This window comes from Pimephales promelas, chromosome 16 (genome assembly GCF_988280905.1).
Source record: "Pimephales promelas chromosome 16, fPimPro1.hap1.1, whole genome shotgun sequence".
NCBI classification, from domain to species: Eukaryota; Metazoa; Chordata; class Actinopteri; order Cypriniformes; family Leuciscidae; genus Pimephales; species Pimephales promelas.
The window spans coordinates 33,445,983-33,470,813 of record NC_142784.1 but is presented as its reverse complement, the minus strand read 5'-3'; the positions used below and the strand labels follow the sequence as shown (position 1 = coordinate 33,470,813).

Sequence of the window (24,831 nt, the reverse complement as noted above, 5' to 3'; positions counted from 1 at the left end):
ACGTGAAATTTCTTTTCTGCTTTTATACTTTTAAAACGGTGCTAAACGCCCATTATACGTATTTTACAAAATAAATAGTTTTAAAATTAGAAAGTAAAAAAGTAAAATTAATAATTTTACAAAAATTGATCGTCAGCATGTCAGATACAATTAGTTTCAAATTCAAAATTATTAGAACAATGTGGCATTCCAAGGACGGACGGATGGGTGATTGACAGCTGTCAGTCAAACGACTATAAAACAGAGAACATTCCCATAAATGTTAAATATTAGATGTGAAGATCAAGAGCAAAACTAATCAATAACACCATAACGACATAAGTGTTCTCTGAGGAGGACGAGCCTTATCTGATCCAATTAACAATGGAAACACACACAGGATTTATTGACCGGGATTACATCAAACACTGCGATATTAATAACATTAATAACTCAAACATCAGCAGATCTGACATGATTTATGAGCGTTTCAATAACATGTCACTGTTTAACAGGTTTCACTCTAATAACGAGGGCATTTATGAAGCGTAATGAGATTGTGGATCTCAAAACAAGTGCGCTCTATTGTCTGTGCCAGAACCAAAACAAGACATCAGCTCGACTGGAACAGACAACCGGGTTTGTGAGACAGAAAGGACGGACGTGATGTAAAACTAAGGTTCCTGTTCTCCGTTAATCCCATTAACGGTCTTTCAATTACCCACAATGCATTTCTACACGTCAAGATTGCACAAAATAATGCAAGAACAGACTAAAGGAAGCAGTGTCAGAGTAATGTTTTTCCTCCCAAAAAGTCTGTGAAATTTATGTAACGGAGCGTTTTACATCATCCAAATAAATTCTTGATGGATTAATATGGGAATTACAGGAGAATGCGGAAGCAAAACAGGTTCAGAAAAGCAATTTATATCGGCAGTCATAAAAAATGCATCTTTAGATTCGATTAAAGGCCAATGATGAATCATAAAAGATGTTTTAAAATCAGATACTGTATGTGGCCATCGCTCAGTTCTGTCTGTCCCTTTCACACAAGCTAAAAAACAAAAGCCTTTGTGTGTGTGTGTGTGTGTGTGTGTCAGATTGTGTTGATTCAGCAGAGTTCCTGCTTGCGTAAATACTGATATAGAATTGTTATCTTCCTTTTGAACTAATGATAAAGACATTTATGGCCAATGGCTCCCACACATGCACACACACATGTTAACTTAAAGATTTAGCTATTTCAATAGAGACACATGCTAGACATACAGTACAAAACTCATGCATGTAAAAAAGGTGCATCAGTTACTTAAAAGTAAGGCATAAATGTTTCTTGTGCATCCGTATAATTAATAATTCAGAGTTATTTACGATTTATAATGTCAGAATCAGATCATCATATTAGAGTGATTTCTGAAGGGTCATGTGACACTGAAGACTGGAGTAATGATCCTGAAAAGACAGCTTTGATCACCGGAATAAATTACACTTTACTATATATTCACTTAGAAAACACCTGTTTTAGATTATAATAATATTTCACGATTTTTACTGTATTTTGATCAAATAAATGCAGCCCTGGTGAGCAGATTTTGCCCCCATAAATGAGTTGATGAATTCCTGTCAAAATCAAAATGGGCAATAACTCACGAGTCATATTTAATAAGCCGGAGGAGAGCAACACCTGCTGAGCTCTGAACGACAGTAAGACACACATACACACACACACAGTCGACGACCAATCAGTGATGCGCCAACACACACACACACACCACACACTCATACACATTGTTTTTCTAAATTCTTCACAGAATTTTTAAATGCTCATAAACTGTTTTTGTTCATAAACTTCTATTTCATAGAAATGTTCATAAACTTCCATTTTATTTATTTCTTTTACACTGTTAATTTGTACGATCAATTTAAAATGCTGTATTATTTTACTATTTTGACGTCTTTATAATTATTATATGTATTCCAAGCTTTGGAAATATTGTATGTACAGTCATGCCAATAAAGCAATTTTTAATTTAATTGAATTGAATTGAATTGAGAGAGAGAGAGAGAGAGAGAGAGAGAGAGAGAGAGAGAGAGAGAGAGAGAGAGAGAGAGAGAGAGAGAGAGAGACTCTTATTCACGCTCATCGCGTTATGGTTAATGAATCATGATTGTTCCTCAATTTAGACCTAAAAATAAACTAACTTTATCTGGACAATAACTTTATTTTAGAGCTGCTAAAAAGCCTAAAAAATCTCTGTTATCTGTACTGTAATCTCCTGTTATCACTGTAAAGCTGCTTTGAAACCATCTATATTGTTAAAAGCTCTATAAATGAAGGTGATTTGACTCCTCGACAGCTCAAGAGTCACACACACACACACATGACTGACAGCTCTAACAGCAGAAGACCACTGATAACACACACTCAATCAAAGTCTTTCAGATAACACACGAAAACAGAACAAGACTTACCAAAGTTTGTTCATACTGAAGCGCGCGCTGGTCTGTTCCGTCCACAGCCATGACTGCAGCTCTCTCACACACTCACACACTCACACACAGGCGGAGAAGAGATCAAAAACAACAGATCTCGCTCCACAACACATTCAGGCACATAAATGTGAGCGTGGAAATGCGGCAAGCGGCGCGTCGCAGCGTCAACGCGGCTCTTGTGTAATAATGGCACGCTGCGTGACAGACTTCTGTGTGTGAAAGAAGTTTGTGTTCAGCTGAGCGGGAGGCGGGGCTTGCAGACATAAGCTCCGCCCACTTCGCGCGCGGCCTACACCTACAATTTTTTTTTATTTTTTTTAATGCCATAAACCAGAATAATACAATAAGACGTAATCATAAAAAATTAAAGTAAAAACATTGCCAGAGGTAAAAAACAAAAAAACAAGTTATAACAAACAACAGAAAAAGGGTGCTACATTAGGCTATACAACATCATACAATGATTTAAGCTCTAATTGCCTGTGCAACAATTACACAAAACAGAACAACGAAGCTTGAAATCATTTTTAAAGCAAGAAAACATTTTATCTTATGAATGTGAAACTTTCTCATTAATATTAACAATTGTATTAAGTATGCCTTATCTTTCTCAATCTCACGATCCTTGAAGTGTATCATTATGTCAAATCCACATAATGCTGCATAAACCCATATCCACATAAATCCACATAATGCATAAACGCTGCACGTCAATCCAATATATTTTTGTATGTAGGCTATGCAATGGAAAAATAAGTGAGCCTGTGTGTACAAACGCTCCCTGAATATAGACAAAAGTATCAAACATAAAACTAGGCTTTATTGAAAATAAAACAAAATAAGAAAAGCTATTTTTGTATCAAAAGAAAGTTTTAGCTTGATGACAATAAAATGTAATATAATAATGTACCTTTGAGACAATTAAATGTTAGTTCACCCAAAAAATTAAAATTCTGACATCTGACTCATGCACAAATTACTTTTGTTCATTTTTCGAATGAATTTTTAATGAAATGAGTGTTTCTGCCCATGCACATTGATACGCAACTGAAACTTTTTATTAAAAAAGTCCATAAAGTGATTGTAAAACTAATCCACATGAATAGGGGTTTTAGCGCAATTTTTTTTATTGAAATATAACATCAATCATCAACACACACATCAGAAAAGCTTCAAGCATGCTTGCTTTACAGGCGAGAACCAATGAGGTTCATTCTCATGTTACGCATCACGTTTGAGCTTCAGCAAGAACCAATGAGGTTGATCTCGTTCATCACGCATGTGCGGTTTAGCTTCAGTTTATGTTCGCTGATCAAAATGAGAATAAATGCCAAAATTCAACCTATTAATCATATAAAGCGAACAAATCTCTTTAGAAAATGTAACTGGGCTCTATATTTTGTCACACACTTTTAATGGTGGGACAGAAATCTCTCAGATTTCAATTTAAATAATTTAATTTGTGTTTTGAAGATCTTACAGATCTAACACGTAAAACAGGTTTTGTTATAAAAGAACAATAAATCAAATAAATAACAAATAACTCATTTTTTTATTGTAATTAGTACCTTATTTATTAGTTTTCTAATTATTGTGCTTATTTTAGTGCACGTATTGATATTTATAATCCGTTATTAGACTTATTGATAAAATAGGCTCAAAGACATTTTGAGTTTTGAGTAATCTACAGGTGTGTGTGTGTGTTCCTGTCAAACATTCACCTCACATAAACGCATGGGTAATCTTTAAATAGAAAACAGCACAGAAATATACCAGCCATGCAAATAAACAAATACTGGACGTGCACTTTTACGATCATCGTCATTTTCATCATTCTGTCTGGATGAGGGTCGTCTATTAAAAATGTTTTATTATTTTGTGTACAGAATCTTTATGTGTTTCCCAGAAACAAGACAAAGACACTAATACTTTGACTTCTTCACCACATTGTTTCTCAGTACAACTCCAGGAAAAACCTAAGACTTCTGTAACATCAAACGTTATCAACTTAAATGGTTTAAGAGAAAGTAAATGAATAACATTTATTTCTATCTTTTAGCACAGGAAGATAAACGTGAAAGAGCATATAAAACATCAAAGCAAATTAAATGATATCCTGAGCTATAATCCCTTTTCATTTCGAAGCATGGCCGTTTTCAGATCATTCGCTGGTTGACCACCTATAATGTTCAAATAATAATGATCTTTAATAATAATAAAAGATTAGATGAAAACCTGCTCCAAGAACACTGCAGTTTAATCTGGGTCTGGTTACAGAAACACATTGTAAGCTTTTAAAACTGCTGTCCAAAAAAAATAAAAAAAATAACTGTTGTTATTATTATTATTATTATTATTGTATAAAATAATAACATTTTGAAATTTCCAACAAATAAAGTGTGTAAGTGTCTCCATCTCCTGGTGCAATTCAGTGTTGGGACTTTGGGAATTAAATCATAAACACACCAAAACCACATTTAAATTATTAAATGCATGTGGAGATTAAAAATTAAACAATTTGTAATTAAAAATACTACAACAATATAAACATAAACATACTAACAGCACCAATACACCTTCATATGGTTATGTGTGGAAAGAATTCAATAAGATGGCAGACATGACTACAAATATTTGTATTTCAAAAGCATTTTTTTTTAAGTATAATAAATGGAAAAGTGCCTTCCAAAAAACATTCAATATCATACACTCTCAGAAAAAAAGGTACAAAAGCTGTCACTGGGGCTGTACCTTTTCAAAAGGTAACCTTTTGTCCATTTTAGGTGCTAATATGTACATTTTAGGTGTTAATGTGTACATTTTAGGTGCTAAAAAGTACATTTTAGTTGTTAACATGTACATTTTATGTCCTAATAAGTACATTTTAGGCGCAAATATGTCCATTTTAGGTCCTAATATGTTCATTTTAGGTCCTAATATGTACATTTTAGGTCCTAATATGTATATTTTAAGTGCTAATATGTACATTTTAAGTGTTAATATGTCCATTTCACGAGCTAAGTACATTTTAGGTGCTAATATGTACATGTTAGGTACTAATATGTACATTTTAGGTGTTAAATATATACATTTTAGGTGCTTAAATGTACCACTAAGGTACCGATATGCAGCCTTTGGTACAAAAGTGTACCTTTTGAAAAGGTACAGCCCCAGTGACAGCTTTTGTACCTTTTTTTCTGAGAGTGTATTATGTTGTATAAAGAAAATAAAAAGGACATGAGCAAATATAAGCATCACAAAGATGTGTTTTAAGGAAAAGAAAAATAATTTTTGTAAAATGAAGCATCACAAAGATGTTGTGTACAAGGAAAAGAAAGTTTGTAAAATGAACTTCAACTGTCAGAAGGGCAGCTCATGAAGAACCAATCTTGTAGGTACAGAAAGCAATGTTCAAATTCAGAGGAACAGTTCAGAAGAAACGTAAATAATAAAGACTGAGAAGATAGGATCAGTTGTGCTCCTTTTTTTTTTTTTTTGGAATCCTTATATATATATATATATATATATATATATATATATATATTATTATTATTATTATTATTATTTTATTTATTTATTTATTTTTGTGGAATACTTGATGCGGCCCAGCTATCTCCAGCAGTTGAGTTTTGAGAGATCGAGACCCCTGCTTTATAGGTTCATGTGTGATTATAACGGCATCTAGAGGTGAGGTTGTGAATTGCACCCGGTGGCCGACAGGAAGTGATGTCGTCGTCTGAGACAGCAGAGAGTAGCCAAACAAATAAAAAGAAGCTGAAACAAATGTACTGCTTATTGTTTTTACTGTAATGCAACTAAATGGCCCTTATTGTAAGTCCTACGATTTAAAACAAAAGACTCAACAATGTGTCGTTCTGACTCGTTTTCTGATCGTGACTGTGATGCCTTAGTTCAACTCTACACTCTAAACAATGCTGGGTTGTTTTAACCCAAATTTGGGTCAAATATGGACAAACCCATAATTTTGGGTTAAAAATGCAATTTAATTTTTTAAATTATTTTTTTAAATACATTTTTAACCCAGCATTTGGGTTTGTCCATATTTGACCCAAATTTGGGTCGAAACAACCCAGCATTTTTTAGAGTGTATGCCTATATTAATGCAGTAGGCTAAAGCTGCTACTTTTTTCCACATTCATCATGTTTTGTGCTCATAATTCTCACATGTAAGTAACATAAAACAGTCCTGTCCAGTTTAAATGTGTAAACGCACCATACGCACCATTTCAGACAAACCGGTTTCCATGTGGGCAGAGAATGTGCATGAAAGATTCATACGGAACCAACATAAACAAATGCATAAACAGATTGATCCTGATGACTGAATGCTCAGTTTATGATCCATGTTCCTCAAATCATTTCTGTAAATTCATATGCAAAAGACACGTGTGTGTGTGTGTGTGGCTTTGTCACATGGATGGTGTCCTTAGGGCTTTCTCTGCAGAAACTAAAGGTTTTCAATTAAAAAATGCTATTGCACAAATCCTTGTTTTCTCAGTGGTTTTGCATGTTGGTTTCAAACCATTTGTTTTAAATATTTTGTGAATTATATGTACATTTTACGTGCTGGTGCAAGCTGTTACGTATTTTCTATGATGTGCGAATCTCTGGAAATGTTGTTAGTTTATTCATTGCTTTTCTGTTAAAGCAACTAAATAGCTTATAATACATTGGGAATATTATATTGTTGAAAATGCATTGGTTTTATGTGTGTTAGGTATAGCAGCCTATGTCACATTACAAATATTTTCTCACATCAGTCAATGCACAGCAGGTTCCCAATCTGACTCACATATAATATATAATAATGATGTGTTAATTATTATTATTTTTTTTTTTTTTTACAAAAGTGACTTTTCAAAATAACCCCCTCCTTGAGGAATATTCGCCCTGGCACGCCTTTATTTAGGCCACTGTACAACAAACCATAAATTGCACATTATGTAAAAAAAAATTTTTTCCATATCCATAATGATCCCACGTGACGTGCATTTTTATAGCGCATTTTTTTATAACACAATTCACATATCTCTTGATAACGCTGGGGGAAAGTATACATCGTGAGTATACAGTAGGCTAGGGCGTTTTCTAGTAGCGAGATTAGCAGTTTGTATAACTTCACACTTTAACAAAAGCATTATACTAACTAAACCCACACAAAGCTGGCAATTGTATTTCTCACGTCTGAATATATTACCAGATCAAATGCAGAAACAGGATACTCCAGTTATACTTGCATAACATGATAGGCCTACTTGTAGCCTACATCAGGGGCAGAAACAGATACTGCCGTAAACACACACCTGATTTGGACACCTGGACGCGACAATTACTAATGATTTTGCACTTTGATGGCCCAATCACACCATCTAATTAATATTCATGACCAAATGCTTCCGCATCGAAGGATCGTTCCATTCGCCAACTAACTCCCTCCCTTCTGCATTCCAGCCAATCAGACATTCTAAATTTGCTGACGTACGCCCGCCTATTTAATATTCATGAGAAACGCATCTTTTTAGTTTGAAACTGCGTATCTCTCACCTGAAAGTGCAGTTCTTTCCTAAACGTCGATCAGAGAGTGTAATAACCTCATCATGGACTTCGATCTGAAAGCAGGTAAAATGCTGCTCACCTTTTTAAAACATTTAACTTGAATTAAGAAGCACTGGTTGAATTTAGTAAGCCTAATTTTAACGATTTCAGAGTGAAACTAGTGTTTGTTTCTCCTTTTTCCAGCTGTTGGAGATGACGAGGTGAAAAAGTCTGAGGGAAAACAAGTGGAGGGAATCTTTGGGTTTGGAAAGAAGGATAAAGACAAAAGCAAAGACAAGGTAAAATTCATACCAATCGAAACGCCAGTAAACACTAGTGATATTTGTGTTGTGATTGTTGTCATACTGAGGTAAATATGACACAAATCACATTTTCCCTCGTGCTATACAGCACACAAACAAGGGAAGTGTTGATATTTAACATCAGTTAGCCCTGTATAATAATTTTGCATATGTAAATAGTGATATTATGAATTTAAAAATTGGCCGCAGCAACTTCCTTATTATATATGACATTTTCTCTCAGAGTGATTCCAAGGATAAGGACAAGCACAAAGGAGACCATAAAGACAAAGATAAAAAAGAACATAAAGACAAAGATAAAAAAGAACATAAAGACAAACACAAGGATAAAGGAGAACATAAAGACAAAGACAAGAAGAAGAAGAAGGACCACAAGAAGAAGGATGGCCACAAGTCATCCTCCTCCAGTGATTCGGTAATCTTTTTAACACACTTTGAATGCTCTATGAATAATGCGCAGGTATTGGGGGTGACCAATTTTATCAGCAATAAATGAGCTCAGTGGACAGACATAATGACCAAAGTCGCCCCGGGTTGGGCTGGTAAAACAGGTTGATTGAGGCGTGGTCCACCCATACGACTGTAAACACACACTATCTAGGGCGGGTGCTTTTTAGGAGGGTCTCTGGGAAAGATTTGCTGTGACTTGTTCCCGTCCCATACAACGTTCTTGCAGTTACGTCACCTATCAGATATCACACTTTCCGACACACACCCACATCGTCTCCAAAATAACCTTTACTCAGACTCACACACACAAAGAAAGATGAGATCTGTCTCTGAAAAATATGCTTAACCTGTTCTGTGAGTATAGATTATTTGAATAAAACACACTATATGTAAATATGTATATGAGCAGCATGCTTTGCTGGTTTGATTACGTTTATTTATAGAGGAACATGTAATATGCAGGGGCTCCTAAAAGTATTTAGAGAATTTTAGTCACACTCGACAGTGTATGAAAGTGTTTACTAATGCATTTCCTAGTGCTTGTGATCGTGGCTATTTAATCTGATTGACTGCATCATTTTTCCACATCTTGCCAATAAAAAAACACTTGTAAAAGACAACGACAGTCAAAGGTCCTCCTTCATACGAAATGAAGGGTTTATTCACACTGCTATATTATATTATATCATATTACATTATATTTAGTGCTGTAAAATAAATTAATCACATCTAACATAAAAGATACAATATATATACAGTATATGATATATGAATTTTATGTTTTGTGTGTGTATATCTTTTATGTTAGATTAATCTATTTTACAGCACTAAATGTATTATAATATTCTCAAAGAATATAATATATATTTATATATACTAGGGCTGTGCAAAGATTAATCGCATCCAAAATAAAAGTTTGTGTTTACATAATATATGTGCCTTTCATCTACTCTCCTGTCGAACTTAAACACTCAATCGGACACACAATACTCAATCATTTAAGTGTACGAGACACTTAAAGGACTTTTAATAATCTGATGTATGTCTCTTCTTTTTTTTATAGGACTAAATCAAGACTGAAGATTCATCATAAAATTCTTTATAAGAGGATTTTTCAATAAATGAAGAGCTGTAACTCCATTTTTCCACAAGGTGGCGCTACTTACTTACTCAATGTTGCCTGTAATGAAACGCTGGGATAAAACAGAGTTTTGTATTATTTTGTGTAAATTTGTTCGCTGGTTTAATAAATTCTAGTGTCTGAAATTGTTTTCATCCTTTTTGTCTTAGCTCTCTGTGTTTGTTGGTTATTATTAGTTTGATTTTAAGTGTGGGCTTTATAATGTGACTTTATAATGCACATAAAGTTAATTTTAGCACATTAACACACTACCAGTCAAAGGTTTTGGATCGTCTGCTCACCACGGCTGCATTTATTTGATTAAAATAAGCAATATTGTTAAAAATGTCAATTTTAATTAGCTGTTTTCTATGTGAATAGATAGTAAAGTGTAATTTATTCCTGAATTACTCCAGTCTTCAGTGTCACATGACCCTTCAGAAATCACTCTAATATGAGGATCTGATGCTCAAGAAACATTTATGATCAATGTATTTTTTTTTAATCAAATAATTGCAGCCTTGGTGAGCAGGAGAGACTTCTTTTAAAAACATCAAAACTCTTACTGATGCGAAGTGTTTGACTGGTGGTGTGTGTAACCTCAGGACTTTATCTAATAACTTGGATTAAAGAAGACGTGATGCGCAACACTGCAGTGTCTCTCTCCTAACTCTGCGTTTATGCAGATATGCCTGGTTGGTTTGAGATGGGTTTAGCACAGATCTGTCTTGTTTGAGCACGATTTGTTTGGTTATTGGTCTGTGTTTGAGTACGACACGCACACATAATGCCTCTGAACAGCAGGGATGAAGAGCTGGAGCTTCCAAACACTGTCTTTACTGACAACTGTGTGCCAGAGATAAGAGAACAGGGCGATCGCTGCCCAGAGGCTGCAGAGAGAGAGAGAGAGTGTGTGTGTGTGTGAGAGAGAGAGAGAGAGAGAGAGAGAATTGTTTCTCTGTCCATCAGACGAGCTCTTTCTCTCATTCTGTGCCAAACACCGGCAGTGTAAAGTGATGTGTGTGTTTCATGTGTTCAACCTGTCAGTCTTCTGCTGCATATTCACACACACACACACACACACACACGGAGAATGCTGAAGGTTTAATCACAAGAAAAGTTAGTTGGCTTGTTTGTGCAGTTTGAGATGTTGGGGGTTCAGAGATCTGAACATCAGCAGAACCTCCAGCAGAGAAGATGGACAAGTGTGTGTGTGTGTGTATAAGAGAGAGAGAGAGAGAGACAGAGAGAGAGTGTGTGTGTGTGTGTGTGAGAGAGAGAGAGAGAGAATATGTGTAAATACTATTATATGAATACTATATATTATATAGGGTGTGTATATATATATATATATATATATATATAGTTCAGATGCAAAAATCTCTACATGCCATTTGATTTTTATCAAACTTGTATATTTAAGTTCAGCAATTTCACTTAAATAACAATTAATAGGTAATTATCATTGCCATTTAAGTGAAATTACTGAACTTAAATATACAAGCTTGATAAAAATGATCATTATATGAAAATTTCAAATGGCACTTAGAGGCTTTTGCATCTGAACTCTTCATATATAGACCATTTTGCAAGATGTAAACAACACTGGTCCAGAAGCACTTCCTGTTTCAGTTTTTTAATAAAAGCTAGTATAAAATACAACCAACAGAACAGGTAAAACTGAATCAAAAAGTTAAACAACATCTTTAAGATGTTTTCTTTACATGTGAAATAAAGAAAGAAAACAGTTTCAAACACTGAAACAGGAAGTGTATATATATATATATACCTTATATAATATATAGTATTAAAATAATACATAGTATTTACACATACTCTCTCTCTCACACACACACACACACACACACACACACACACACACATATGTGTATATATATATATATATATATATATATATATATATACATACTTAAAAAAAAAAAAAAGGTAGTAAAACCTTTTAAAATGAATTTCAAAGTGCCTCAGTAGTATTTCTTTTTAAATAAATGGGCCAAATGTTTATGTCTGTTAAAAACTATAGACTGGTTAATTTAACAACAATCAATACACTGATCTCTCACAATCTTGCTCTCAAAATCCCGTTCGCATCACTCCTGCGCGCACCTGACGCGCGCTCACACCGGGGCGTGCGTGCGCGCTACCTCCTTTTCGCGCCAGTGGAGGGCACGGTTACCTCGCGCTTCGACTGGCGTCAGCGGTCTCTAGGCAACAGGCCAGTAGTCAGTTAGTCAGTCAGATTTCTCAATCAGAGTGGAGAGAGGCGGCAACGGCGTCGGTCATGGCATCTCGCGGGTCCGGTGCACGTTTATCCGGTTCTCCGTGAACGGCATGCGAACACACCTCCGTGTTGAGCTGAAGAACAGAACCGGAGCCTCCCGTACTGACCGAACCGGGCGCATTCACGCGCATCCATCGAGTTCTCTGAGGGAATTTTACGCGACGCCGATTTGATTGTGCTAGTTTTTTCTTTGGTTTCTATGTCATCGTTGAAATATTTCAAACATGCTTTAGACTTCATTCATGAATTCTCTTTTAATGGACAAACTGTGGAGAAGATTTAATTGACTTTGAACTTTATAACACGACGACTTTCCCTCAGAAAAAATGCTGAAATTTCACAATTCTGATCTATGGATTGCTTGGCTGGTCTTCTTTTGTTTGAATGGTAAGTTTTATTATTTATTATTATTTTATTTATTTAAAAACCAAACTATAAAACGCAAAACACAACACTTTGTTTTATTTACTTTTTTCCACGTATTATTTAACTTAGTGCCGCAAATTGTTTTGTCTACTAGTTAGTTGCTGCTGTGTGTGCGCGCGCGCGCTTGACGTCACAAAGTCCTGCATTTACTAGGAATGTAAACAAGGTCTTAGTTAGAGGACGATGGTCTTTTTAAGTTTTATAAATTTGATATAAATGACATATTTGCATTTTAAAAATCAAGAGTTTATAAAGTAGGTCTTGGGAGCAGTTCAACATTTGAAAGATGTTGGAGAAGTTTGACAACTGTCATGTGACTGTCATGCCCCTTTTTGTCACACACACCAAATTTCCCATAATCCTCTCAAGCTGACTTTCAGTGGCTTTCAATGGTTTTCAGTGTCTTACACACTCTGCTGGGGTTTGCTTGCATGCATATTTTGTGGCACGCAAAGTCCAGCTGTTCTGTTTGTGTATGTATGTGTGTGTGTGTGTGTGTGTGATCCGAACAACATAAAGCTGGATGCTGTGAAATTGTGAGTGGGTCATGATGGACATGAAGCGGATACGTGGTGGCCGAGGACTCACGGACGGGCCAGACGGCGCAGGTCTGAGAGCCGTAATCCAACCAGATTATGAAGAGCACTGCTCCACGTGACGCTCTCTGACAGTCAGATGCACGTACACACACACACACACACTCACACACTTTCACTGTACCATCCTCTGTGGAATTGGAGTGATGTGCATATGTTGGCCCACATGACATGCACACAGGTATCACCTGAATAGTTTCAAACTTATCATTCGTCCGCTGTCATTTAGGATGGGTCTGTTGAGAAAAAGGGGCGTTCCTTTATTTTTTTTTCTTGTTTTTTGGGAGGAATTTCAAGATCATTTCATGTTCATTATTTCACATGTCTGAATATGCATTCATAGTGTGCGTGAGAAAACAATCTGCATCGTATATTATTAATTCAGTTTGGTTTGATTATGAACTGAAGTTGCATTAAGCAACTTGGTAACACTTTATTTTAATTTAAATAAAGTACATGTTGTTACTAGTAATACTAGCTTAATTACATGCAACTAACCCTAATCATATTCATATAGTACAAAGTACATTGAGTTTACATTACATTTACCTTTATTTATTTAGCTGACGCTTTTATCCAAAGCGACTTACAATTGCTATATATGTCAGAGGTCGCACGCCTCTGGAGCAACTAGGGGTTAAGTGTCTTGTTCAGGGTGGATTCGAACCCGGGTCTCTCACACCAAAGGCATGTGTCTTATCCACTGCGACATCACCACCTCATGTAGTTAATTATTATTAATCAGTACTTAAATGTATAATTACACTGTGACACGAACACCTTCAAATAAAGTGTAAACTATATATATATATATATTTTTTAAATGTACTTGCATACAAGAAAAGCTGGTTGTCGCTTTTCAAAATCAAACCAAACTGAATTGGCATAAAATGCATTTCTTAAATTAACTTTGCAGATTGTGTTCTCAAGGATATGAACAAAATATAAGTATTAAGTCAATATTGTTCTACGTCGACTTTGCCTGATTAAAAGTAAAAAAGTGTACTGTTGTCAAACATGTTTCCCGAAATCTTGCGACCGTCTGCTATTGTTTGCACAGGATTTACTTATTATAGACTGAGCATTTTTGAACGCACCTTTAAACTTATTAGATGCTATTAAACAGAAATTCTGTTTTTACATAATAATATTGCACAGGAGATTTTAAGAGGGAGTGACGATAAATATAGACGTTTCATATATAACGGATATGCACTTTTGTATACTTTTTACTGCACTTATACTGTAGGACTTTTTGATGTTATTTCGTTGTTATTTATAACAATGACAATAAAGAAATGAACCTGAAATATACATACACACATATATATACATATATATATATATATATATATATATATATATATATGATTTGGTTCAGTGTTTTGAATATATATATATATATATATATATATATATATACAGTATATACACATGAAGAGTTCAGATGCAAAGGCCTCTAACTGCCATTTGAAATTTTCTTCTTTAATGATAATTTTTAGCAAACTTGTATATTTAAGTTCAGTAATTTCACTTAAATGACAATTAATAGGTAATTATCATTGCCATTTAAGTGAAATTACTGAACTTAAATATACAAGTTTCATAAAAATCATCATTAAAAATTTCAAATGGCATTTAGAGGCTTTTGCATCTGAACTCTTCATATATATATATATATACAGTATTTATTTTGTTGATAGTTGACTAAGCGATGATTAGGGATGCACAATATATCGATATCGGCTGATATATGATCATTTTTAATATTATGGGTATCGGCCTGATGAAAATTTGTCCGGTATGTTAAACCTGATAAATAATCCGAACAGTACGCATATTAAAGGAAAACAATTAATTTAATGTAATATTTCTTTCAGCTGAGACACTTAATATGCGTACTGTTCACCATGATGGTTTTGAATAGTTTGAAATATGATTAAAATCACTTCAAAAAAGGAAAATACAGCGAAGTGCATCAAGTGCACCGCAAGTATTTCATATCGGCTACTTAAAATCATAATGTCGCATGGGACACGGATTTAATGATGAGACTTTTGTTTTTGGAATCAGGCTCCAAAAATGATATAAAATACATCGGTTTTCAAATATAAAGAATTATCGGTATGGCCACAAAGGAATAGAGACGTTTGTAAGTGTGCACCTACACATTGGCGCTGGCCTAATTCAACCTCCTCGTAACATAGTATCTCTCTCTGAGTGTGTGTGAAGCATGCAGACGTTAAGCCGATGAGATAACAGCCCTGGATGTGTACATCTATATCCAGACATGTCTCATTAATACATGCATGTTTGTGATAGCATTTGCTAGTACATCCTCTGAGAAAATACGCAATGTTGTCATCTGTGGTGCAGGATCCATTTACAGAGCACTTCCAGGTGTTTAGTTCTGCTCACTGAGTGGGGTTCGCTTGTAAAGTGTCACGAGAGCCCGGGTTCAGGTTAAACCCTGTGTTTTTATCCCACCGAGGCCGTGGCGTTATGGATGCTGTTGTCGGAAACTGGCTTGTCCTTACATTCGGTCCTCCTGTGTTCGCTGTGTTTCCTGCGCCGCTGTCACTGTCAGTTTAGAGACACGTCCTTGCACATGATCGCCGGATCTTCGGTCATTAATTTTGCATTTCTGCCGTTAGGAAATGGCCACATGAAGCTACCTTGAGGGCATGAGAGGATAAAAATGAGCATGCTACACCGAACTTCACAAAGAAAAGTAGACAGATCGATTGAGACAGAGTTATGCACTGCCAACTGACCAAGTCGTCATCAGAGGTCTGAGCTGGAATGAATGATTTGGTTCAGTGTTTCTCTCTGCTTATCGCCTCTGGGTTCAGGAGCCACACCAGCGAACAGATCAATTCTGCCTATTAAAGTTCATCCGAAGCCGTGCTGCTCTTTTTGACCCTGCGCTGAATGCAGAAATCAAATCAAACTGAATTTACATGAAAATCGATTTTTTTTTAAAGATATAAACTGTGCAGATCGTTTTCTCAAGGATGAGGAAGAAAGTTTTTCTCTACAAAATATATTTTTTTCTTTTTCACTGTAATATAAATAAATTTCCAGAAATTTCTATGGCGGATAATGTAGTGTAAACCGTGGTTTTTCATTGGCTCTTTCTGAGTTTAGTTTCTATAAAGTTATTTTTAAGTATAGTTACTCGAGTTCATTGGTCAGACATTGTGGGAACTAGTGTTCGTATTATTTTTGTATATACTATTACAATATTTATTAATATATTTGATTAGCGTTTATTTTTAGATTTGAAGTTTTAGATTTTAAGTTGGTTGCGTTCCTCATTTTTTATTCTATTTAGGTTTAATTTATTTTATTTCAGTTTTAGTTTTTTGTAATTATAGTACTTCAACTTATTTTTTTCAGTTAACAAAGTTTATTCTAAAATTTTATTTTATTTTATTAAATATAAGATTTTTTTTTTTTTTACAATAACAACAATGGTTAGATTTTTCTCCACAATAAATATTTTTTCTTTTTCATTTTAATATAAATATATTTTATTTAATATATTGTGATTTCCAGAAATTTCTATCTATGGCGAATAATAGTGTAAACCGTGTTTTTTAATTGGCTCTTTCTGAGTGCAGTTTATTTTTAAGAAACTTCAAGTTTAAGTAAATTAGAAAAAGTTCATTGGTCAGACATTGTGGGAACTAGTATTCGTATTATTTTTGTATTACAATATTAGCTTTTATTTGTATATTTTCAGTTTTAATAATTTTGTTAGGTGCTTTTGTCATTTTTATTCTATTTAGGTTTAATTGATTTTAGTTTTGGTAATTATAGTACTTCAACATATTTTTTTCAGTTAAATTTAATTTAATTTAATCTTTTTCTAATAACAGAAAAGTGTTTTTTTTTGGTCTATAACAATAACAAAAATGGTTAGAGCATCTCTTGATTATGAACTATTTAAATATGCAGTGTTCTTATCAACTTAAACATAAAGAAAGTTTATTTTTTTAGTCACTTTTTTGGCACTAAGTAAAGCGAATATGGCCGTAGTAAAAAACAATACTAATTTTGTGAACTTTCCCCTTATTCTTTTGTGTTTGAACAAAAGTGAGGGGTCAAAATGATGATGATTTTTCCCTTGATTTGCTTTTTCCCGCTGAAAAGCGGAGCAGCTGGAATATGCAGAGGACAGATGGAAGTTTCCACCTCGATTATCTTCAGCTAAAAATATCCGCTCAAAAATTAAACGACCATTGGGACTGCTAGCAAAGTGCCTGAGAGAGAGAGAGAGAGAGAGAGAGAGAGAGGGTTTGGAGATGAGGAATGAATAAATGATAGGAGATTTTTGAGCGAGATGGAGAGTCACCTTCGAGAGACGTGAGGTCAGCGCTGGGATAAAGGTCTACCCACGACACGCACATCTCAAACACCTCTGGCTAGAGCAGGGCTTCTCAACCGGTGGGTTGTGACCCAAAAAAGATTGTGGATAGCAAAAGAAATAGGTTGCAATGATCTGTTTTTTATAACACAATGATTAATATTTGTGATGACTTGCTTTCGAGTGGAGTTGCTCTCTCTAGAGATGATAACACTTCTCCTTTGAGTCGCGTCTTTTAAAGAAACCTGTTCTTTCAGGAACTGGGCCGATCAGAGACTCGGATATTCAGTGATTCCAGAGCTCTTTATTCTTCCTCCTTTGTACTTTTATATCTCCTCCAGGTGTACGACCTGGTCTCTGACTAAAATGTTAGAGTTGACAGAGATTCAAGTCAAAGTTCTTGTGGAAAAAACTCTTCTACTTCTAATAAATGGGGTTTTTTTTCATAGTGATGTGATAAAAAGCATGATAAAGAGCCTTTCAGTTGGGGTTTGCACACCCACTTCTAGCCAAAATAACCTTGAATTTGGTCATTTTTGCCAAAATAACTCTAGATATATGATATTCCATCATGTAAGCAAAGTAAACAGTGATTACTAGGTGTTTGGTTTTATTTCTTTGACATGTTCTATGCTCTTTAGCCCACTTGTAGTCAAAACTGATTGATTGTAGTTTTTGGCCAGGTAGCGCATGAGACATCATGTTACCAATGTCAATAATAGAGCCAGACCGATATTATCGGCCGATATTAGACATTTTCCAAACTATCGATATCGGCAGTCATAATGGGCGATAAATTAATATTTCAAAAATAAAATAAAAACGGACAAAACATGCTTCAATCATCTCTCCTTGGCCTGTTATATTGAAAATGTATGTTTTTTTGCAGTATGAAGTTGTATTGCTAAATCATAGACTAGTTAACCTGACATTGTAATTATAAGGTAGCTTATAAGGTAATGTTGGGACTAATTATTATTTTATTTATCAGAACTTTAATATATTTTGATGTTCCTCTGTTCTGTTGTTTCAAAAGAAACAAGTTCCTTTTTAAAATGCTTTATCATATTATTTTAGTTAAAACTCATAAACTACAAATAACTATGTTAGGGAAATCTGTTAATGTTTTGTTGCGCGTTTCTGAGAGAGAGGGAAAAAAAAAAAAAATATATATATATATATATATATATATATATAATCCGATATTCCGATATATCGGCTGATATATATATATATATATATATATGAAGAGTTCAGATGCAAAAGCCTCTAAGTGCCATTTGAAATTTTCTTCTAAAATGATAATTTTTATCAAGCTTGTATATTTAAGTTCAGTGATTTCACTTAAATGGCAATGATAATTACCTATTAATTGTTATTTAAGTGAAATTACTGAACTTAAATATACAAGTTTGATAAAAATCATCATTAAAGAAGAAAATTTCAAATGGCATTTAGAGGCTTTTGCATCTGAACTCTTCATATATACAGTATATATATAAATATATATATATATATATATATATATATATATATATATATATATATATATCGGCCGATATATCGGAATATCGGATTTTAAAACCAAAAAATATTTGTATCGGTATCGGCCTTCAAAATCCTTTATCGGTCGGGCTCTAGTCAATAATATCTATAAGATTCATGACATGGTCAATCTGTACTCACGATTAAGCTATTAAACGGCTACTAGATTTGATAGAAATTCGGCTGATAGAATTTAATTGCAAAATTGCTTAGTGGTTATAGGAACTAGCCACCAAAAATGGTTCTGCTTTGGCATTTTGCATCCTTTTATTTTCTAAAAGAGTGAACATCTGATAAGAGCGAAGCAGTGTGTGTCCAAGACGTCTTTTGGAGACATCTGTCTGTGACATCACTCAGCTTATGGAATTCCTGTAATTCCAGAGGATTAAGAATGTTCGACGATGGAAGCTTTATTTAAATATTTGAAACATTGACAACGTGACAGTGCAATTCCTTTTAGAACGATGCAGTTTTAATATGCAGAGACAAAATAATCATCCATTTGTATGTTGAATCCCTGAGACGTGACTGAAATGTGTTTGAGGACTTTTGCCTTTTGTGACCCCAGCATCTGTTTGGCTGACCAATGGAAGACTAGTGTTTGAAAACAACATAATTTTTGCAATACTTTTAGTAACGATACCCTCATTTCACGATTCGACACATTTCACGATACTGAACTCAAGATACTTTATTATTGCGAAACTTTTAAGACATATGATAAAAGGTTAAGACGTTACTAAAAATGTAATGTTTAATGGACGGTAGAGACACCAGAATAACAATATTCGTGATTCTGAAGCTGAAAATACTGAATTATTTCAGACGAATATGCTTGCTGTCACTGACAAGATATATTTAATATAATGTAGGACACTTTTACTGGTTACAAAAGACACTTGGCATTACCAGGACACGCACAAAGTCCACATAAATCATTATATATAGTAGTTTAATGTAGTACTGACACTAAGACTCTGTAAATTTAAGTAATTTTAATGTTGGGTGAATTATACACAATACATACTGTCACTATCGATGAAACATTGATGCATTTTTGTATTGCGATATATTGTGACGCAGCCCCTACTCTTTAGGTGATGATGTAAGCAGTGTTCGTTTTAAGATCTGTTAACATCAGATGTGAGTTAAGCAAGTGAAAATATTCTGTGTGCAAGAAAACACACACACACACACTCCAGATATTGTTTGTATTCCTGAGTGATTCTGTGGATGTGATCGCAGAGGCTGATATAAATCAATAGGTCAGAGGTGTGTGTTGTCTTTAGTAATTGTGTGTGTGCTGTAATGCTGCTAGCACCACAGTCCAGTAATTCAGAACAAAGACGAAGGTCCTTTCTATCTCGTTTCTCATTTTCTCGTTTGTGACCGTCATTAATGTCCAATTTTTTCTCTGTGTTTTTGTTATATTGGATATTGCTTCTCTGCTGGAGCAATAAATAAATAAATCTTTCTTTAGAGGATAAAACAAAACCAACCAGATTCTTTACAGGTTCTAAACTAAATATTAGTGATTTTTCCCATGCAAACATCTACATAATTTTAGGCATTTGTACTCTTCTGATATTTAAATATGGCTATAATTCATCGGTCAATATGCATTTTAATTTAGCCCGTCTGCCATTTTTGTTCAGTCAAATTATATAATTGTTTATCAAATGTGGTTTATAATTTCATAAAACTGTAAAAATTCTATAAAACTCTATTATCAGAATTTTCTGAAACAATATCAACTGCTGATACCAATATTGTTTTAAACAAAATACCTCGGTTTTGTGCATGTATCATGTAAATTCACAGAACAATTCAACACGCGTTGAATGTGGTTCTATATAGACTCTATAGAATTTTTAACACTTTATACCAAAAAGGTTCTATATAAGGAGAAATGTCTTAAACAATTGGTTACGTTCATGTTTATTGTGTTATTTAAAATTGTTCTAGTGATAGGGCGTGTTTACAAACTGTTTAATTAATAAAAAACTAAATTAATTAAAGGAGTAGTTCACTTTTAAAAAAAACTTTTGCTGATAATTTACTCACCCCCATGTCATCCAAGATGTCCATGTCTTTCTTTCTTCAGTCGAAAAGAAATTAAGGTTTTTGATGGAAAACATTCCAGGATTTTTCTCCATATAATGGACTTCAATGGGGACCAAACGGTTCAAGGTCCAAAAGAGAGTTTCAGTGCAGCTTCAAAGGACTTTAAACGACACCAGACGATGAATAAGGGTCTTATCTAGCAAAACCATCCCTCATTTCAAAAATAAATAACAAATTAAGTTTTATAAGCTCAAATGCTCGCCTTGCTCTGTTCTGTGATGCGCGTTCGTGACTCTCCTGTTCGAACTCATTCATTAAAATGAACTAATCTTTTTTCGAGTCATGACTCGAAGGGTCCTTGATAAGACCTTTATTCATCGCCTGGTGTCGTTTAAAGCCCTTTGAAGCTGCACTGAAACTCTCATTTGGACCCCATTGAAGTCCATTATATGGAGAAAAATCCTGGATTGTTTTCATCAAAAACCTTCATTTCTTTTCAACTGAAGAAAGAAAGACGTGGACATCTTGGATAACATGGGGGCGAGTAAATTATCAGCAAAAGTGAACTACTCCTTTAATGAAAACCAAAATGATCTCATGATGGAAGGTTCCATTTATGAAGCGCCTGAAGATTCCAAATAGAACCTTTTCTTGGAAGATTGTATTCCATTCAAGTCACTATAAAGGTCATGTTTCAATTCTTCACTGTCTGTGTTTCTCGGAGCTGTAAAATAACAGCAGATGAATGGCGACGCTTGAGCAAAGAACAGGGTCATTTTCTGCCCATCTCGTCTCGCTTGAGTATTTACACCTTCTCTCTTTATCACAGCGAATCAATACACCTGACCGCAATACACACTTGCTGTGGGCAGTTAACATGAACCACTGTTACAGTCTAGATCTAATCAATAGCTGTTACTGATTTAAATAGATCGTTAAACAGGTAGACACGTGTCTCGGATGTGTTGTTGAGCCTCTGGAGGAGAATGGTCTTTTCTTTTCTGCTTGAGCTTTTCTACACACACCTACATTGGCAACAGAATCACATTTGGCTAGTACATTTTATTGGTTACTCACCAGATGGATATAGTATTATACACTATTATATATATATAATTCCACCAAATCAGCTTATCTTTGTCAAATTGCACAGCTTTTTAAATATCTAAATGTAAAATCAGTCAATGAATCATTATATTATGATATCATGATAATTAAAGCATTATTTAATGATATAACTTTAGTAATTGGAACTAAAACTTGACAATCATGTCATTCAGTGTTTCTGTAAAAAATACAAAATGATTCACTGACTCACTTGTATTGATTTGTTCCTGAATCATTTGGTTTAGTTGAATAAATCGTTAGAATGAATAATTCATTGACTCACTTATAATGATACTCACTTGTTTCGTTCTTGAATGAATCAGTGTGTTTGAATGAATGATTCACTGACTGACTTGTTTTGTTCCTGAATAAATCAGTGCGTTAGAATGAAGCAATTGAGTGATTCAGAGACTCATAAAGATTGTAGCTTATCTCATTCCTTAATGAATAAGCATTTTTGAATGAATCATTATAATGCATGAATCAATGAATCGCTCATAAAGACAGTAGATTATCTCGTTCCTTAATGAATTAGCATTTTTCAATGAATCATTTGAATTTATGAATCAATGAATCACTCATAAAGACAGTGGCTTATCTCGTTCCTTAATGAATTAGCATTTTTGAATGAATCATTTGAATTCATGAATCAATTAATCACTCATAAAGACAGTAAAGCTTATCTCATTCCTTAATGAATTAGCATTTTTCAATGAATCATTTGAATGCATGAATCAATGAATCACTCATAAAGACAGTGGCTTATCTCGACTCATTCCTTAATGAATTAGCATTTTCAATGAATCATTTGAATGCATGAATCAATGAATCACTCATAAAGACGGCAACTTATCTCATTCCTCAATGAATTTGCATTTTCAATCAATCATTTGAATGAATGAATCAATGAATCACTCATAAAGACAGTAGCTTATCTCGACTCATTCCTTAATGAATTTGCATTTTCAATGAATCATTTGAATGCATGAAAAAATGAATCACTCATAACGGCTTGTCACCACTTACAACAATGTAATCTGCAGAAAGAGTCAACAAAAAAAAATTATCACTAATTTACTGACCGACTAACTTTCTTTTATGAATATTTCTTTCAGTTTTACATCATATGAGTTTTCTTATAGTGTTCTTCCAAACCTGTGCTTGAGAGAACAATACTGTAAACACCCGTGTGTGTGTGTGAGTGTGTGTTTGGGTGGTGCCAGAAGCTTATATCCGGATAACCTCTCGATTTATGCAGAGACAGATTCATACCTCTCGTTTCTCTCTCCTCCATATGGAAATCTCGAACAGCAGAAGCTCATCTGTCCTGTCAGATCTGTCGCTCCTCTTCAATCTGTTCCTTCTGTCACAGGAAGAACGGATGGTGGGGATGCGGGAACCGGATGGCTCGTTTCTTACGGAAGACGTTTGGAGATTGCAGCTGAGGCTTTATGTCTGCTTGATAAAATATCTGAAATTAGTTTCAACTCGAAAGAGAAAGAATAGCCAGAGTGATTCTGCTTATAGCCACCAGTGTGACTGGACTATTTTATAACATAGACTTTATTTTAGATTTCTTCCACAAAAAATGGGCAGTAATTAAACAGACGGAGGATTCGTTATCCTTATATAAGTGTGAATGGGTTGAATGAATTAATCATTGACTCACTTATTGTGAATGATTCATTATGAGTCACTCATAATGATTGTTACTTATTTAGTTTCTAAATAAATCAGTGTGTTTCAGCAAATTGTTTGAACGAATGATTCACTGACTCACTCGTAATGATGGTCATTTGTTTCGTTCCTGAATCATTTGGTGTATTTGAATAAATCGTTCGAATTAATGATTCATTGACTCACTTATAATGTTCCTGAATGAATCTATCCGTTTGAACGAATTGGTTTAATGAATGATTCACTGACTCACTTGTTTTGTTCCTGAATGAATCAGTGTGTTAGAATGAAGCATTCGAGTGATTCAGACTCACTCATAAATACAGTGGCTTATCTCGTTCCTTAATGAATTAGCATTTTTGAATGGATCATTTGAATTCATGAATCAATTAATCACTCATAAATACTGTAGCTTATCTCGTTCCTTAATGAATTAGCATTTTTGAATGAATCATTTGAATGCATGAATCAATGAATCACTCATAAAGACAGTAGCTTATCTCGTTCCTTAATGAATTAGCATTTTTTTAATGAATCATTTGAATGCATGAATCAATGAATCACTCATAAAGACAGTGGCTTATCTCGTTCCTTAATGAATTAGCATTTTGAATGAATCATTATAATGCATGAATCAATGAATCACTCATAAAGACAGTAGCTTATCTCGTTCCTTAATGAATTAGCATTTTTCAGTGAATCATTTGAATGCATGAATCAATGAATCACTCATAAAGACAATAGCTTATCTCATTCCTTAATGAATTAGCATTTTTCAGTGAATCATTTGAATGCATGAATTAATGAATCACTCATAAACACAGTAG

The 24,831-nt window shown here is 34.2% G+C and overlaps 3 protein-coding genes and 1 long non-coding RNA gene across 8 annotated transcripts in view; 2 read left to right on the top strand and 2 right to left on the bottom strand.

The window, feature by feature from the left end:
- The window catches only part of clcn2b (chloride voltage-gated channel 2b), a 102,980-nt gene extending 100,297 nt beyond the window's left edge, over positions 1–2,683 (bottom strand). For all 5 annotated transcript variants that reach the window (XM_089121558.1, XM_089121561.1, XM_089121559.1 and 2 more), the window contains exon 1: positions 2,452–2,683. In XM_089121558.1, coding sequence (XP_088977684.1) covers positions 2,452–2,502 — 51 coding nt within the window. In that variant the 5' untranslated portion in view covers positions 2,503–2,683. The remainder of the gene's footprint in view (positions 1–2,451) is intronic.
- A 5,283-nt stretch (positions 2,684–7,966) lies between these two features.
- On the top strand, positions 7,967–10,067 carry LOC120470680 (uncharacterized). The gene is made up of 4 exons (XM_039660256.2): positions 7,967–8,112; positions 8,233–8,327; positions 8,575–8,766; positions 9,865–10,067. The coding sequence occupies exons 1-4, from the start codon at positions 8,091–8,093 to the stop codon at positions 9,868–9,870; spliced, it is 315 nt and encodes a 104-aa protein (XP_039516190.2). The 5' UTR covers positions 7,967–8,090; the 3' UTR covers positions 9,871–10,067.
- Positions 10,068–12,165: 2,098 nt separating this feature from the next.
- igsf11 (immunoglobulin superfamily member 11) overlaps positions 12,166–24,831 on the top strand; it is a 114,283-nt gene continuing 101,617 nt past the window's right edge. The window contains exon 1 of the mRNA XM_039660469.2: positions 12,166–12,607. Coding sequence (XP_039516403.2) covers positions 12,547–12,607 — 61 coding nt within the window. The 5' untranslated portion in view covers positions 12,166–12,546. The remainder of the gene's footprint in view (positions 12,608–24,831) is intronic.
- The window catches only part of LOC120470823 (uncharacterized), a 19,183-nt gene continuing 17,957 nt past the window's right edge, over positions 23,606–24,831 (bottom strand). Inside the window, exon 3 of the long non-coding RNA XR_005620648.2 lies at positions 23,606–23,782. This is a non-coding gene — a long non-coding RNA (uncharacterized LOC120470823). The remainder of the gene's footprint in view (positions 23,783–24,831) is intronic.

Coding starts and splice junctions, on each gene's coding strand:
- LOC120470680 (XM_039660256.2), top strand. CDS start 8,091: ATGGACTTCGATCTGAAAGCAG. Junction 8,113..8,232: donor GGACTTCGATCTGAAAGCAG/GTAAAATGCTGC, acceptor TCCTTTTTCCAG/CTGTTGGAGATGACGAGGTG. Junction 8,328..8,574: donor AAGACAAAAGCAAAGACAAG/GTAAAATTCATA, acceptor ATTTTCTCTCAG/AGTGATTCCAAGGATAAGGA.